This window comes from Charadrius vociferus, unplaced genomic scaffold (assembly GCF_000708025.1).
Source record: "Charadrius vociferus isolate BGI_N301 unplaced genomic scaffold, ASM70802v2 scaffold38, whole genome shotgun sequence".
Lineage (NCBI taxonomy): Eukaryota > Metazoa > Chordata > Aves > Charadriiformes > Charadriidae > Charadrius > Charadrius vociferus.
In genome coordinates, this window is record NW_009650176.1 from 4,402,567 (window position 1) to 4,420,923 (window position 18,357).

Below are 18,357 nucleotides of genomic sequence, written 5' to 3' on the forward strand. Positions count from 1 at the left end.
AATATTTCAATCCTGCATTTGTGGAAACATAACTGGAAGAACCTACTGCTTGAGGTCGAGGCATAAAAACACTGCTTTCTAGGAGACCATGACCCACAGTACTTTCTTGATTGGTTGCATTGAAATCGGAATACGGAGGGGGAGGATCGGAGACATCTGAATCTTCAAGTGTGCAGCCTTCCACAGCAAATCCAGTGTAGGACATTCGTGGAACAAACATAGGTTCCAAGTTATCTGTTGGCATTTGCCTGCTTAAAATTGCTTGCTGCATTCCTACAAAAGCAAAGAACATTACTGTACTTAACGCTTACTTTGCAATATACTTGACATCACCTAGCTGTAACGTACCCCACCCACCCAGCCCTTACTCGTTATCTCTTCTTTCTTTCTGGTTGTTATTATTAAATGTTCGTCCCTGGCACTGCTTTCAAACACCCGCACCAGCTCTTTTCCTCTTGGTGCCCCCTACTCATCTTTGGCAATTTTCGTATTGATGACTGTATGAGACACTATCCCTAACATCATGCCAAATCTTGCTTATTACTACATCCTACTCTTTGAGCTTGACAGAGAACATCTTCCTTAAATTTAGCAGTACATCCATGAAACTCATCAGTATTAGCACAACTTGATTATCCTAATGATCCTATTTCAAAACCAAAATGCGTTCGAAAGCAAATAAACTAAGTGCAAGCGTGCTACATTTTTATGTGCAGTCATCCTGTACAGTTCATTACCTCTGGTGTAAGTCCCCTAAAACCACAGCTACAGGAAGTTTCCATAACCTGTTGCTCTTTCCACCTCATCTTCTCACTTTATTTCTCTGCTCTTTCTCACATCAAAACGAAGCTATGCTAGGGCTCAGCGTGCCTGCTCCTTTCCACCTGTGTCTTATTCAATACTCAAAGCTTGACTCAGTTTTCATCAGACCAATATCAGCTTTTACTGTTGATATTACATCTTAAAAATCACACTTCTGTACTTTCTCTTACAACGCCCCTTGTGCTAGGGGACAATCTCATGAACACCAGCAAGGAAGTTAACTTGCCTTCTTCCCTCAAATTATTATTTAAAAAACTTTCCCTCCCGATGGCTACGATTAGCCTAGCAGGCTGCTGAGACCACTGCCGATCACGCTCACCTTCTGCGAGCCAAAACATCTGTACTCACAGGACTTCTCACGTTTAGACTGCTAACCAACTAGCTGAGTCGGAATCATCTTTTGAACCCGTTTCTAGATCCCTGGCACAGTGATCCGCAATCAGGGCTCTCGCACTGGCGTAATACTGGTAAGGTAAAAAAGTGGGACACAACCACTGAAATCTGTTCCCTATGCAAAGCCACACATAACGGGTAAACCCACCACTTCCAGGTTTTGACTTTTCTTTAAGTAATCGTACAGTTAGACAGTTGCTATAAATAGATTTGCCCAGTAAGGACGGCGTCTCTTTCCAATCCATGTGGTTTTAAAAATCAAAGCAAGACCAAAAGCCACAGATAGGTCTCGCCTTTAAGGATTTCACAGCGACTCTGTGTTTCATAATGAATAGACGGTAACATAAGCACTACGAGGACTGAAAAAAACCAACTCAACAGCTGAAGAAGTGGTTAAAGAACAATTACAATGGTTAACAGTCACATTGGAAAGGCACATCAAGACGAAGCTCCCCCAGCTCTGCACTGGAACTATACTCGCATTAACAACCTAAATAATGGAATTTAATCAGCACATGCTTATTAAAATTGCAGATAGTGCTATGCTAGTAATAATTTGAAAGTGATCTTAAATGAGATGATTTGGAAAATAATTTAAGACGACATGCACAGGCATAATAAACCGCACAAACTAGAAAATGAGGAACAGTTACACCCTTCTGCAGAAAAGAAACAGGTTTACTGTTGATTTATGTAAATATAAATTATCAACATGCATTAAGTATGCTCAGCTGTTGAGAAACAGGTAAGTATTATTTCAGTACATACTGTAACGGTTAAGACTACAACTGGAATACTGTCTCTAATTTTGAACCCCACAGTTTAAGAAATAGGGAAAAACTGGAGAAACTGTACAAAAGAAAGGTCTAGATATCTTGACTTGAGGAAAGACTGCAATAACTGGGATCATTAGAGAAGACTGAAGAAACAGTTTAAGTCTTAAAATGCACCTAAGAGGCTGCTGTGGGAAGGCAAGCCGAAGGCAGCTTAAGTTGAGTATGATACATTAGACATGAGGAAAAACTTCCTCACAGAAGGTTTGTTAAGCACTGGGATAGACTTAAGTTTTTGACTGGTTTCTAACCGGTTATTAACCTCCAAACATCTGTCAGAATTGACATGGGTATATGTAAAGCTGCCTTGCAGCTAGGCGATAGACAAAATGGTATCAGCTCTACTTACTGTAACACCACACTTCTGGAAAAAGCAAAAATCAAGGCTGAAGAGTTCCTGTAATCACGTCAATGAGATATCTCTTCGGTACTAAAAAGAGCATATTCCCTCAAGCGGCTACATAACAGCACTCCATTTTTGGTCCACAATACGAGAACTGCAGTGGGAGATTTCCTGGCATCTGGGAAGTGCACAGCACTCGCTAACCCTAGGACATGCTACTACATGTACAAAATTATTTCAGCGACCTGGCGAGTAAAGTCGCAACTGACTTTTATACTATATTGTTAAATTCATAGCCTGTTAACCAAAAATTAAGAATAACAAACTTTCAGACAACACTACAGCAGGAATTTGGATCAAATGCTCCCTTTTCCTCCAGCTCAGAGAATGATTAACTAGAGCATTTAACTCCCTAAAACCAAGGAAATTCTCCCAATATTGAGAAAGCGAGAGAACAGAAGGCCAGCTTCACTATTTAGCTACTCACGTCTAAAAATATTGCAGAGATACAAGCTGCATGTTTGCTTCTTGGTTCAGCCCTCTCACATGATTATCCGCTCTGGCATAAATTTTCAGTTCGGCATTTGCATCTCGCTGGTAGTATCTAGAGGCTAGCACCGACTGCTCTTCCTCCTCCTCCTCCCCCATCTTTTGCCATATGGGCTGGGATCAGCTCCAGTCACACTAAATACCCATCTCTACTTCTCGCTAGCTCCCGTAGTAGCAGTTCCCTGGCTGTTTCATCTGCAGCCAAGCAGGAAAAAACAGTGACTCACGCCCCTTCCATCTTTCCAATGGTCTGTGGCTGATGCTGCTCTTTGCCTTATCTTTGAGGTTCAGAGAAGGAAGAACCTTAGAGGAGTGGGCTGACAGATCAAACTTTGCTCTAAAATGCTCATGTGATAACTACCTTGCTTCCAGGAGAAAATAAAAATATCCCGTCATAACATCAAAGGGGTCTATTGCACAATTTAGGGTGTTAACTCATCTAAACCGTCTTTCAGTCTCAGACACAGCTTTAGATAAGAAGATACACAAATAATAAAAAACACCTTGTAGCTAAACTTACAGAATTTGATTATTTTCCTATCATTTCAAAACATGGAAAAAAGAGGCCGTGTCTGCTGAAATATGTCGTTTTCTTATGAATTATTTTCTTGTTTAAATATTACTTCTCATTTGCCTATTCTCTGCTCCTACTCTCTACCTTCAGTCTTCCCTTACGCTTGCAAATGAATTTAGATCATCAGTGTCTCCTTGGAAATGTCCAGGCTCTTCACAAAACCTACCTACTGCTAAGCAAAAGTCTCCTGAAGCCACATTCAATTTTTAGGAAGGAGGGAAAGTGTGGCAAGGAGCCAAGTATGCTCACACAACAGGTCTCACTGATTCAGAAAATTATGGAGCAGCAAAAGAAAAAAAAATAAATACGAACATACACTTTTTACTGGTTTTCCCTACCAGTCCTAAATGCATGCTATGAAATCTTGCACTATTAATACAGAATACAGAACCAACTCTAATAAAAATGTGTATTTTGAATGGGACTTACTTGCAACATGGAAACTTATAGCAAATCAACTCCATACTAATATAGGTAACCAAAACACAGCAGAAGTATAATTTCTGCATTCAGAGCTTCACTAGAAACAGAAGACCACCGTGCTTGTATTGCCTTGAATAAATTGGGCTTCCCCCAAAATGAATCCCCCCCAACACACTGCAAGGGGGATGATATTTCAGTAGCTTCATGGAATTAAAACTAATACAGGTTGAAATCCCTATCAGTGACGATACGGTACTTGAAATAGGTAAGCAAATTCCAACAGTATTCTGCATTCAAACAGTTTCTTCCACTTTCTAGCAGGTACTCCCGAAGATAGGAAAAAATGGACTTTTGGGAACATTTAGTTCAACATCGAAAAGTGATATTCAATGCTAATCATGTCCACCACTAAGTCATCAAATAATGAAAAGAACGCTGACTAAATTAGGAACCAGTAACCCACCAGAAGTGGGAGAGGAGCACAAAATCATAGATGGTCTCCTCTAAATCAATGGTGAAGAATCTTATGCATCCGCTAAAAGCTGCAAGGTCAAAATATCATTTAGACAACACTTCAGATGATCTACATCAATATTCATCACTTAAGCACTCACTTTCCTTCACCCAGTTTGTCTGGTGTCCAGTAACAGAACTGAATAATAACTTAATTGGTGCTGGGCTTGTATTTGGGGATAGGGTTGGGAAGTGGGAAAGGGAATAAAGATTTCAAAAAAAAGCATTGATAGCTACTGGCCTGTAAACGCGGTACCCTGTTTCTATGTAATACTTCAAAAAAGGAATCTCTCCAGGGTTTAGATTTGCTTTTTCCATTCCTGGCGTTGCTCCACTTTTCCTTTCCTACAACAGATCTTTTCCTGTGTTGTTTCCAGAATTTACTTTCTCGTTCTTTACCTTTGTCTCTCTCCTATGTTTTGAGTTTCCTAACATTGAACGACTCCTACAAAAATATCTGCAGTACACATACTTTCACAGTTCATTCAATGTAAATCCATCATATGCCCTTCTCAATGTGTTTTTTTTTTATTTTGCTATGAGCTATCAGGAAAACAACTCAAAATAAGTCAACAGTGTTCTGTCTTCACAAGCTTCTGCTTCTGAAACAAAAAAATAAAAGGAAACTTACTTATTTCTTGTTCTTTTTCATTTTTCTTTTGTGCGATTTGCCTTTTTAACTTGTTTACATCAGCTTGAAAAGATTCAACAACACGTTCGCTTTTTTCTACATCTATACATACTGCCTAGGAGAAAAACATAAGATATGCTAAGATTTGCAAAAAGGGAAAAGACTTCCATGACAACATTAATAAAGCTCTTACCAAACAAGAAGCCATTAAAAGCACAAAACTAAGAGCAGGAGTTAACTATATCAGAGCATATTATTCAACCTGAAGATTGTTTTCTTTACTGGCTGTTGCCAAATCTCAACTGCTGCATGATAGGAAAAGCATTTCCAAATAATTCATCAGTACAGGAAGATTTGTAATAAGATACAAAAGTAAGTTACTCCTATTTGGTGGAAGAGACTCGACCTTTTGTGGGTTTTTTTTTTGTTTGTTTGTTCTTTGTTTGTTTGGGTTTTTTAAAATTTTAAATACACTGCTGTTAGCACAATAATGATACTATGGTAGCATGGTTTTAAAATGTAGCGTGAAGATGAATGCTTTTTCTACTAGACCAAATTCCAATTGGGGTATGAAACAGTTGACTCAAGAGACAACTGTTCCAAACTGATCTCCTAACTGATCTCTCTATTAAAAAAAAAAGACCCATGGATTTTTCAACAAGAATTTCCTATACTGGTTAGGAAATAAAGGTGAAATTTTCATAGAAGGATCTAAGTTTAAAAACAGGTCTGGATAATATTAATTTATTTTTTAATCTAAACATGTTATACTAGCTATTGTTTACTTCTTCAGAAATTAAGTATTGGTCATTATCATTAAACATTAACATTAAACATCAGTTTTAAAGAGTACACAATTCTAAAAGCACTGATGCGTCTTAAACAGTAAGTCACCAGCCATTTACTGTTTCTTCTCCAAAAGGTTACTGCTAGTGATCTTACCTACAGAGCTGAAAAACACTAACCATGCTTTCAGTTCTATATCTAATTTTTAGAATTTTATAAAGTTTGAACCTTCCCCTCCCATCTAATTGGTGAATAATGCAAATACACGTGTCTCAGCTGCTTTAACAGAAAACTTATTTCCAGTCCTGTAATATTCTCCGTGAAACATTCACTTTAAAGGTAAAAGTTTCTCCAGTTAGCTAACACCTAAGTTACTTTTAAGCTCTGTAAACAATGCACAGCAGCATGATTTGCATGGTGAAATACAACAAAGTGATACTTTTAACAGGTAGGAAGACAACTCCCTGATGATGTTACATTTTCCATTTTTCCAGACACTAATTCAAACAACAGCAAGAGAACGAAAGGATATATGCACTCTTGGCAAAGACAGCGTTACAGAATAATACCATTAGCTAATGGGATAGGCCTCTGAAAATAAATTTTCATGTCTCCTGAAGCTGGCATGAAAGCTGTCTGCCTTCTCGATGCGAGTTACCCATCTTATAAGGCAGGTTAGAAAGCAGCAGCTTCCACGGGGAAATAGCAGATCTCCCGTGCAAGCAGGGTCAGGGGATGGTTGGAGCGATTACTGCCTTGTTCTCCGCTATACGTGCCAACCAACAAAGCTAAGCCGGAGCAGAGAGACAAATCCCTCCAGGGCAGATGTAAGGGGAAAGCCTAGAAATAATCTGTGACTACAGCACAATTAGCAGATGTGTGCGCTCCCGAGGCAGCACGGCTACGCTGCTCTTCACATAGGACAAGCTGTGAATTGACAAGCTTACATTTAGTAGATTTGACACTCAAGGCACTTTCAGATGCTTTGCCACATTTGGAGCAGAATTCACTCATGCTCTACACAAAACATTCACAAGTTTTAACTAACAGATGGAGCTCTTTGCTGCATGCTACATACCAAGAGCCAGGAGTCATTTTTAAACTCACACAGGCAAGCTTTTAAACCTGTGCAAATCCCTACAGCCTTCAGCAAGGCTTTTCTTCAACGCGTACTCTTAAAAATAGCTAGTGTCTCCCAGAAATCACTAAGCATTAAATCATTCTTACTTGCAAAAGAGAAAGAATTGATGATATTCAGATCAACCACTTTTACAGCAGCCACTGCAAATGCACACATTAAATAGAAACTGGCACTTTTCATTATTAAAGTCAGACTTACTTTCCTACAGTTCATAATAAATCGTTCATGAGGTCTAAAAATCTCCGTCTCCTCCACTCCCGGTTTAAGCAAAGGACAAACAAAAGACGCCACATACATACTGACCAATATTAAGTAAAGGAAGTTACCTGTACTTTTTCCTGAAGTGCATTATAAACCTGATATATAGCCCTGATGTCCTTCATCACTCCATCTTTGTCAAAAAAATCAGTACTAAAAAAAAAAAAAGAAAAGAAAAGCAGAAGTCATTAGTTAGAAAAGACAACACAAGTTTCTAGCTCATGCTGGTTTTGAATTGCTGTTAAGCAGTCTATCACTATATTTCTAAAATGTATTTTATTTTATATTACTAAAAATGTACGATACTCTCAAGAACCAACATCTGGACAGCAGCATATTCAATACCAAAAATTCCTTCTGGAACAATAAAGTCCCATTTGAATGAGATTAAACGTGCAGAAATCTTTACGTTTGTATAATTTCATTGTTAATAGGCAGAAGAGCTACTCTGTATTTACAGCATTTAATTAAAATTACTGAAGAAAAACAACAGGATTTCAACACTTCCGAGTCAGTTCAAGTTTTAAATCAAGCTTGCACACAGAATTCCTTGGGGGGGCGGGTGGAAATCAAGTACGAAACTTCCAGTCAGAAGTCCCACAGCACTGCCTGGCTGTACCAACTCTGCTTTTCTGATTAGTGCACCAAGTCAGCTTTGCTCTTCTTAAAGATTCAATTCTAAGCAGGACAAAAGGGCGCTGCAAACTAACCATTCTCCTTCAGAACTATTTTTTTGCTGCTTGAAATGTGTATTTGTAGTACTCATTGGAAGGTACAGAACACAGAACTTGATGACTGTACTTCATTTGCAAAGGAAAAATCCTTACCCATGTTCCTTAATAACTTTGGCATAATTCTGAGAAGTATTTGGCACTGAAGAAACTTTGTATTCCTGTTGACTAGTGTTGCCTAGATTAGGTATAGTAAGTGACACCCTTTGATTATACCTGTAGAGAAAGTTTAGAAAGACTTCTTAATTCATATTCAAAAGGTTATTTACAATAGCCTTGATATCATCCCATTTCCCTGATGATCACAACTCATCTAATTTTAAAACTTCTGCATTAGGTTTATTAGAAAAGCTGCAAAATACTCAGAAGTTACGTTCAAAATAAATGCATGATCAAAAACTCTCTTGAGAGAGACTGACCTCCGCACCTCTTAGAACCTTTTAACTGTGCATTCAAACTACCACAGATACAAGAAGGGTGAAGCAACATGCAGGTCTATTATAAGAAACATGGTACTAACATCTGATTTCTCTTAAAATATTTTTTTGCTGTTGTTGTCTGAAGATTCAAAGATTGAAAAGAACTTTTGCTCACCCCAAAGCTTTAATGTACAAGCTACTTGCACAGAAAAAAAAGAAGCTGTCATCACTAACAATTGTACCCCAAGACATCATTTGACAAACACAAAACCTTCTTTACGTGTAATTGTACCCACTTCAAAATAGTTTAAAGAACAGCAATGAGAAGCAGAACAAAAAAATAAGGATTGGTTCATATGCAAAGACTGCTTACCTTCGGTTTGGTCTAAAAAGCACATATTCTAAAGCATGTGTTGAGTTATTTGCAGTGGAAATGAAGCTGAAGAGAAGGAAGACAAGATCAGGCACTCCAAGAATGTGTGTCAGCTGTTTATGAATGATGTGCTCTCTGTATGACATTTGCTGCTGAGTGTTTCTCCTAAATCTGTACCATCCAATAACGTTCTGTAATTGAAGTACATCAGAAAAAACCAAAGTGTTAACTGAGAGATACAGATTTACCTTCTGATAATAAAGTTGCTCAAACTGTGGTATCACGTGACTCAGCCAACAGCTTTATTACAACAAAATTGGACTGAATTACTAGAGGCTTGCACCTATTAAATAGCCCCAAACAAGTGACAACCTGTTACAACACAACTATTAATTGCTCAACTTTACTGTGGTACAAACACCTGTGTGTCCTCAGTGGCATCCAGGATCCCACTTCCAATATACTTCAACCGTTTAATTTTAGCAACAAACATTGGAGCATCTTTAAATTATTAGACCTGAGCTGTTTTCAAACACAGCGGATGTGAGTTTTCTTTAGCCTAAATATTTCAACTGCCTATTCACTTGTATTGATTTGTAAGACACTTCCTGTGCTTCACAAATGTATTTGCAAATTCATGTCTGTTTATGAGACATATGAGACTAATCTGCTGTGTACAATAAAATTATCTCATTGCGTATTGAATTGTGAAAGATTTGTATGCACATCACAGAAGACCCATTTTCATTCAATGATTACTTTGAATAAGGCATTAACATCCTTTATTTCATGTAAACTAACATTTGATTTAAGAGATTAATGAAAAAGGACACATCATTAATAATTTGGTTTCGGAAGAGTCCCAGGAATAGGCACTATCATGTAGCGATGCATGTATACACTCAGTGGAATAAAGCAGATTCTACGTATTAAACAATATAACTCCCAGGTCAAATAAAAGAATTGAAAGCATTGTTTTTAACTTTTTATAGCAAATCCGTACTATTACGTAGTCTGAATGTAGTAAAACGTGCTTAGTTTGCTAACAAAAGAGAATACAACACTGTCTTGGTTCCTAGACAGCAGTATTTCTTTCCTTTTTGATGTTATGACAATTAATGTCATTAAATCTGTGATGCTTTAGCCACATGACACTTGCAAGTTTAAATTTCTCCAATTTTGCCTGCTTTCTTACTGCAGATAACACATCTTGCTAGACTCTCCCTGCAGGGTAGGTCCTAATAAAATAAAAGTCAACTGAAAACTAGTGGGAGACGAACATTTTTTAATTATGTTTTTTGCCTTGTCTCCTGAAGGGGAACTTAATGTGCTCTGTACTGTTCTAGAGTAGAGTTACAGGGTTACAGAATTCGGGATCTGAGACTGGAAACTCACTCCATCATCAGCATAGAGGTGTACCTGTCTGTATGCATAAATATACAAACAACACACCTATGCACTAAGCATAAATACATTCGTATACAGAGAGGAGTTTATTCTGAGAGCATTTGCGGGAAGAAACAGACAAGAAAAAAAACATTACAATGATCAGCGTTGCAGAAGTTGCACAGATTTAGGACTTGCTTCCCTAAAGATCCCCCCTCAACTTAAGCCTTGTCTGTAAGCTGAAGTCTGTAATTCAGGTGGGTAAGACAAAGTCAAGACTGCAAATTCAATTAGCAATTGAGCCACTGTCATCACACGCTTTGCATAACTATGATCAATTGATACAGTAGGCATCCTTACTCAGGCCAGAGCAGCGAAAGTTACGCTACAATCACCTGTAGAGGACAGAAATCCCAAAAGCCCAACGGGCCATGCCTGGACAGTTACCTCTGCTACTACGGAAATGCGATCGGCAGCTCTATAAGCAGCTGCAACAACAGCGGTTTGCTGCTGCTTTGTAAAATAAATAAAACAAGAAAAAAGTTCTTGTTTTAATCAGCCCTACTTTGTACTAGCTCCGGTCTAATCAGACATTAAGAGCCGAATTCACATCCTAGTGACGCTGTCCTGCTAGGTCTAACAACATCCACAGCTGCCACAGATTGAACCATGTAAGTCAGTCGCTCATCCTTTTGCCAGAGCAAGTTGAGCGGTGGATACGCTTCACCACGTAAGGAACCACACCTTCTGCGCGGATCTTTGACAAACCAGTTCCTGAGAATTTCCAAATCAATTATTCGATAATTAGAAAGATAGTGCGCCACAAGTATGGAATGAGATGAAACACTGAAAAAAGGTTTGACTCTTCTCCAAACCACTTCTAAAGTTTAATCTTCTTAATACTAGTTGTGCTACTAACAACAGATGCGTGATGTAAAGCTATGACAACATCTGACATAACTGAGAGATCCGCTGTCCCAGTTTAAAACTGACAGTGCAAAAATTGCAATTACAAGGCAATATCATTACAACTCTTTTAAATGAACACTTTGGAACAGATTTTCACATCAGCTACGTTTTTGTTGGTTTCGGCAGCAGAGCACACAATCGTAATGCTGCATGTTTAACTCAGAAATTTGAGTGGATTAACACTAGCCCTTCACTTTTGGAGACCTAAACTTAAATCCTTGGCATTTCTTCAGGGAATTTAGATGTTGCTCCCAATTTAAAGTAACCTAAGTAGCACAAATCCACCAACTTCTGTACCGGAGAAAAACAAACCCGGGTCAAAAACAAACCCTGGGTCAAAAACAAACCCTGAGTCAAAAACAAACCTTCAGATTTGTGAACAAAAATATTTATTCCAGTTAACTACCTTTTTTTACTTGTTTGCTTTCCAAAACCACTCTTTCTAATTATAGACTGTAATGACTAGAACAGGAGTAAAAGATAGAAAACTTACTTTTCTTCGGTCTTTAAGAATCCTGTCCAAACTCTCCTCATTAACCTTCCCTGCATAGTCATAAAAGCTTGAACCAAAAAGGAAGAGAGAAAGGTAGGTACACAGTTTACACACACATTACACATAAAGTAAATAATTTATACTTTGAGTGCTCTTCGAATAGATGGCATTCTGTACATTATAAAGCAACTTCCGTAGTTTTACCTTTACCAACACAGGTCAGTATTCACACCACCTACTTAAGGTACCCAACTCGGGTGCTATACAGAGCACAGTTAAGACTCCTGCTTGACTACACAGCTAATAGACAGATGCAGTTGCTCACAGAGGAAGGTGCAGAGCATTTAAATTAGACGCATAAGACTAGCTGCTGTGAAAACTCTAACCCCTTTTAAACCACTAGTAGTGAAATACAAGATGCCTGTAATTATTAGTTTTAAAATGCTTTCACTGCACGCATTAGTTTGATGCCTAGTAGTTCGCTGCCAGCCCCTACAACAAGGGGTACGTACATAAATGGACTGTGTGATTTTATTTTGACCAGCATTCTGTAAATCCCTGCTTTGATAATAAGAGGCCTACCTGCCACAGAAGAAAGGAAAGCAGGGCCCTTTTACATGCAACTACCAATCAGTTTCTTGAGCTCCGGTCCTGCAATTAAGACTCACATGATTGGACCCTTGAAGCCAAAACATTTATATAGAGGTCAGCAAGAATCCACAGTATCATGGTCTTTCCATATAGCTCTGCTTACAGAACTGAGGCCTAAACCCTGACATGTTGTTATTTTGAGGACGTGACAGATTTAAGAATTTATAAATCTATCTACACAGACAGGTTTATAAATTCAAGTAGATCACACTTCATGATAAAAGGAAAAACATTTGAAAATAGATTCCTCCTTGACTTACCTGCCAAGTCCTTAGTCTCTTTCAAGAGCTGATATCACTAACACCTAAAGCAGTGCAGGAAAACACTGTTTTAGAGGTCTATGATCTCAACTCTTGTGAGGGGGGTTAAAAAAAACACAACAGAAAATCCTGAGCTCAGTACTTGGCTGGTAAATAAGGGTGGAAATAAAATTTGTTTCAAGATTCAAGTTAGTGAATATTGAGACTACAACTAATTACTAATTTGAGATACTACATAATATTTGTATAATCTTTTCAATTCACGTTCACAATATTTGTACGTTCTTGTAAGTAGCAAATATCCAATTTTTGTCTATGCTTTATAAAATAATTTTCCTATAGGATGAGCAACTTGCACGTAACGAAACACTTCCCTTTGAAAACTGCACAGAGAGAAATCAGTCCTTTTAAAATCCTTGCTTCACATTCAGATCCCATGTGTTAGCAAAAGCATGGGAACCAAGCCTGTTATACTCAACATCAGCAGTGCCAGCTTACAAGAATAGAGAGGGGATGAGCGACAGGGCTTCTCAGACTGACTACATTTAAGTCAAAAGGATAAGACAGAACGCCCCAAAATCAGCATCTGCTACAACTAACGGAGCAGAGAAACCAGCATCACACTCGGGTACTGATAAAAAGCTACATGAGCTGTGAGAGTTTTCCCCGTGCTCTGAAGTAAATAAATTCATCAGTTTTCTTGTGCAGAAAGCATGCAGTGAAATACAGACTTCTTCCCCTTCCTCCATCAGCTCAGTTACTAACAACCAATTTCTTGACTGGGGAGAAGCAGCAAACGTGATCGGTTTTGATATGCGCTGCACAAAGCATCACTAGGAATCACACAGAGTCTACCAGACACTGGGATATTATCTTGATGTGCAGAGTCTCTAGCATTTAAATCACTGGGTTAAGAGTACCCTCTCTGTAATTATCAGATGGCAAATGATAGACTGCAGCTTTTCTTTCTAATGTAACTAATGTCAATCATAATATCTAAGGTACCATCTCTTCTTAATTGGCTGGAAATCTCTAAATAAAGACAAGAGGAAATTAATTGGGAATTCCTTCTAAAAAGAATTTCTAGACAACAATTTAGAAGCCATCACTGTATAACAAATGAAGACTATAGAGAAAAGCTACATATAAGTAGATGGAAGCTGCTAAGTAGAATATATTAGACTTATATTTAATTTAATTCTGGAGTACACATTCTGGAGCACAGGAGATCAGAAGGCAAAGATAACTAGCAAGTTGAAAGTTTCAGAATAATTAGTTGCTGCAAGTCAGTACAACTAACTACAAAACAACCTGTTAAGCCAGCGAGTTACTAAGGTTAGGGCACACACAGTGTTCTGTGACCCATCATGCCCAAGCAGAGCTATCCTAAGACTACAATAATTCAAATTGGTTTTGACATTCATCCTGATTATCAAGAGTGCTATGGTTTGTCTGACTGCTATCATACCTCCACTAACTACATGTGAATTTCCACATGAGGGGGAAATTCAGAGACAGAGAAATAAGGCTGTACTAGCTACCTCAGCACCCTTTCCAACCCAAGGTAAGTGCTACTGAAACTGTAAACTCATACTTTCATTGGCGTGGTTGGTGCCATTTACATGTATTTCAGTCATATCATCAGATTAGCAAACAATGCAAACATTGGTAGGTACATTTGAAATGCTAATATATTTCAGTGAGCTACCTATTTTCATATTCTGCAGCCAACATAGGAAGACAAGAGAAAATGCTTACCTAAAGAGTTTTGAACAAGGCTCATGGTTATGGATTTCTGCAACAACAAACACAGAGAGAGAGACATATGTCCAACTGCTCAAGGTAAAGAGAAATTACAGTGGCATATCTTGCATGAACTTTCCACATCACAGCTACTGAACAAATAAACATTTGTGTCAGACCACACACTGCCCTTAATGTCTCAACGACACTTGAGGACACAGCACCATACCCGGAAAACTAGCTTCTCTTCCTCTGCCTTTTTACAGAGGAAAATATTTTAACAATAAGCAAGACATACACTTGCTCAGATACATGTAGATATATCTGAGCCTTAAATACATACTTCTGATACTATTTAGTAGTTGTAACCTCCTCACAAAGGCATTTATGATTATTTTTATTTTTGATGCACCCTTCCACAACAGTTTGCTTGCATTCATACACACTGTTCATTACAGAGCAATGAATAAGAAAAGGGATGGGGAAAGGAATCACTGAAATGTTATACATTGGAGTATTTAACCAGGCAAGGAAAACAGAATCTATGATGAGAAAAGGGGTTAAATGCAAGTCCAGAATGGTTAGCTGCAATATATAATTCTGTTATAGAAAGTATTAAAAAGTCACAGCAGTATTTTTTTTTTCATTGAAGAGGTTGTAATAAATGCTAAGATGCTTATTTAAGCAGCAAGGGTTGTAACATGTCAGTAATCTTGGAGAAGAGCGAGAAAAGAGCAAAAATCCCATTCACACTATCTCTGTAACACCAAGCATGACTGACTGTTTTGTGGCATTTAGTACTTCTTTAAAGTTCTCCTCTACACTGACTTTTTACCAAGTACAGCTTATCATTTATTCATATCATTATCCCTTGATCACATAACTTTTGTCTGAAACTGTATTTGCTCAGACTGAACAGCACTTACGTAGCAATAATATTTCAAGCTCCTACGTTAGAACCCCGCTGGAGTTGTTTAGCAACAACTTTGTTTAGACTCTTCCTTCCTGGAGAGTGACTCACCACCTGCTGTTCTGAAAGTCACAGGCTGCTCATGATTGCAATCTCAGCAGAGTCAGAATCAGATCACAATTCCCAAGAACAACAGACTACGCACATTAGCATCTCAGCATATTTAGCCACTATCAAAACAAGGCCCCGATCCACGGCAGGCGTACTGCCTGAGAAACCGTACATCTTCACTGGCAAGAAGTCCTCCTGATGCTGCTGCTACAGTTCCTTTATTTGGAATATATTCAGAGTTGTTTAAAAGTATATCAACACCGTAATTTTACACTGGCATACAGGAATTTGTGCATACGATTTGCTAAACAAAGCCAGGTAACTTTAATTATTCCAGTTCAGACCAACTCCTTCCAGCACATATACTGACTACAACTACTGAGAATACACACTTAATTCTCAGGTTATGACGCTGCTACATAAGCCTTGTCTTTTGAAAAACAGGAAGCAACACGCCTACTGCTCAGAAAACATGAAGCAGCCATCATTCTAAATTTAAGTTTTACACATTGACTTACTTTATCTAGAGATATATATAGTACATATATACCCAAACACCACCACTAAGCTTTGAGACAGCAGACATGTAAGAATGTTAAAACTCATCTGTAACAACAGTGCCACAAAACTGTCAGTCTCAGTTCAGGAGCCGAACTGGGAGTTCAAGAGTTAATGCTGATGAAAAAACACTGAAGTAAAATTTCGGTAAACAAAAAATATCCAGATCATCTGGGGAGGACTGGGGGTGGGTGCGGGGGTGGCGGTGTTTGTGCGTGTGTGTAATTTCTCTTCTCAGAAAATAACTGTAACCAGGAACGTCACAAAAGAGTTATCTAAAAAGGGAATAATTTTTAACACCACGAACACTCGGTTGATGAAACCACACTGAGGCTGCAGTCGTTGACACTACTGTGTTACACTCTCAACAATAACTAAGATCAGTTACCACTGAATAGTCATGTCTAGTTTTGTCCAGACAGACATAGCTACCAGCTGCCTTCCTTTATACAATACCTTGATAGCGACTATATACACACACAAAAAAATCCTATGCCTTTATTTTTTGTAATTTAGCTCAGTTAATTCATTGTAATTAATTGACACTTCACACAGTGATTTTATCAGCCACGTTTCCTCAGGAAAAAACAGAACAGGAAACTACTTAACCTTCTGGATTCTTGCATACACAACCGTCACCACTTTAAGGTGGCAAGTGTCTTGAGATGTAACACAATATAGTATGTACTTTCAGAGACCTTTAGTTCTGTATTGGAAATAACATTTGAGAGTCAATCGCAAGATCTTTGTGTATTAGCTAAGCTTTATTCAGATGCTGCTATGTTATCTAGTATCAGATTCACAAAGCCAGGTATGTACACATTCGGGTTTTTAAACAAGGTTTGTAAGTATTTCAACATCAGGTTATATATATGGGTACAAAAAAAAGACATTTACTTTCAGGGGTTTCCTATTTTCTATAAACCATAGAGCTAAAAAAACACGCAACAGCATCTCACTCATGTCTAAAAACATCTACTTCAACCAACAGCACTTAACAGCAAGATCTTAGATCTTCTTTCACTTTTCACAACAACAACAAATCAGCTGTACAGTAAGTGCATGTGCTTATCAATAAAGTAAATTGTTTGACAAATATTCCCTGGTCAATCTTGCTGTGACAGTTTACGATGCCATCAACTACCAGCCATTCATCCAAACTCCCCATTGAAATTTGCCCCCTTTCAGTATCAGTAAATCAAGAAATGCATTTATTTCATTTTGAACACATGCCTGTATTTAGACAACCATATCAAGCAGGAAATTCCCTGCAGGATCACAAGCCAAATGAATCACTTCTCCATCACGAAATGCAGATAACTGTCTTCAGTGAACGATCTTTTCTTCACAAAAGGAGATGCATAAAATCCCCAAATCTAGCAAAGGTTTATTTCCTTTCCTCATACCTCACCCATGAACACACAAATACTGCAGCAAATATTGTTTTGAGAGACCGGAACATCTTGTGCTGGTCTCACAAGTGAAATAATTCTTACTGAATTGTACTGAAAATTTAAAAAACTGAACAGCACTTCTTTCAGAATTTCTCAAAGTTCTACTACTTACCAATCACTTGTAGAAATTCAGTGTTGCTGATCTGTGAATCGCTGATGCTAAAGGTCTCTTCTTGTCTCACCTCTCCTAGCAGAAATCCTTCCTATAATTTCAAGGGGCGGAAAAAAGAAAGACTAAAAATAGAAAAAAATCCTCCACTGTATACAGTCATTTACTGTAGCTTTCTTAGCATTAAATGGAAGAATTAAACCAAAGATTTAGATTGCAATACATATCTGAGCTATACAGTAGGTATGACCTGTCCCTAGGTTTACCAAGACTGATTTTCTGATTTACCAACATCCTTTCAAAACACTACAGGAACAGGCTGTCCAAAAATAACATTCTACTGAAAATTTCCATAGGTAACACGCAACACATACACAGTAAACCCAGATTACATAAAGAATCAGTCCCAGCTACGCAGGATGTGGTGGATGAGGAGGAGGCCTGAGGATGGTGCACCGCACCACTGCTGCTCCGTTCCTTCAAAGATAAAGGGAAGTGGAGTTTACACCTGCAGAGGCTTACTCAAATTTACATATGGAGATTGGGCTGGACCCTGAACAAAACCAGAGATCATAAAACTCAGGAGATAACTTTAAGTCATCTTTTATTACCCATCCCCACCCAAACCAAAGAAGAAGAAGAGGCAGGAATCGGGTGCTTTTGGCACAAGCACTGAAACGGCAGTGCAGTTTCCTGGTGCAAAAATAAGGCAGCAAACTCCGACTAGAAGTTTGTCAACACACCAGGGATATTTAGAAACACCCCGGTTCTGCATTGTAACCGGGGTTAGTTACCGGGGCGGGAAAGCGAAAGCTACTGCAACGTGCAGGCAAACACCCGTAGCTTTTACACAGCCGTTTGCTGCCTGCAGCCCATTCCCCGCACGCCACGGGAGCCCCACGTCCAGCCCAGCCGTGCCCCACA

General features: G+C 38.5%; 2 protein-coding genes across 2 annotated transcripts in view; one reads left to right on the forward strand and one right to left on the reverse strand.

The window, feature by feature from the left end:
* FAM175B (family with sequence similarity 175, member B) overlaps positions 1 to 17,727 on the reverse strand; it is a 22,868-nt gene extending 5,141 nt beyond the window's left edge. The window contains exons 1-9 of the mRNA XM_009892753.1: positions 17,722 to 17,727; positions 17,437 to 17,527; positions 14,307 to 14,343; positions 11,638 to 11,704; positions 8,790 to 8,980; positions 8,094 to 8,213; positions 7,335 to 7,419; positions 5,082 to 5,196; positions 1 to 273 (exon numbers count right to left, since the gene is read on the reverse strand). Of these exons, the coding sequence (XP_009891055.1) occupies positions 1 to 273; positions 5,082 to 5,196; positions 7,335 to 7,419; positions 8,094 to 8,213; positions 8,790 to 8,980; positions 11,638 to 11,704; positions 14,307 to 14,343; positions 17,437 to 17,527; positions 17,722 to 17,727 (985 nt within the window). The remainder of the gene's footprint in view (positions 274 to 5,081; positions 5,197 to 7,334; positions 7,420 to 8,093; positions 8,214 to 8,789; positions 8,981 to 11,637; positions 11,705 to 14,306; positions 14,344 to 17,436; positions 17,528 to 17,721) is intronic.
* A 125-nt stretch (positions 17,728 to 17,852) lies between these two features.
* The window catches only part of METTL10 (methyltransferase like 10), an 8,986-nt gene continuing 8,481 nt past the window's right edge, over positions 17,853 to 18,357 (forward strand). Inside the window, exon 1 of the mRNA XM_009892754.1 lies at positions 17,853 to 17,857. Coding sequence (XP_009891056.1) covers positions 17,853 to 17,857 — 5 coding nt within the window. The remainder of the gene's footprint in view (positions 17,858 to 18,357) is intronic.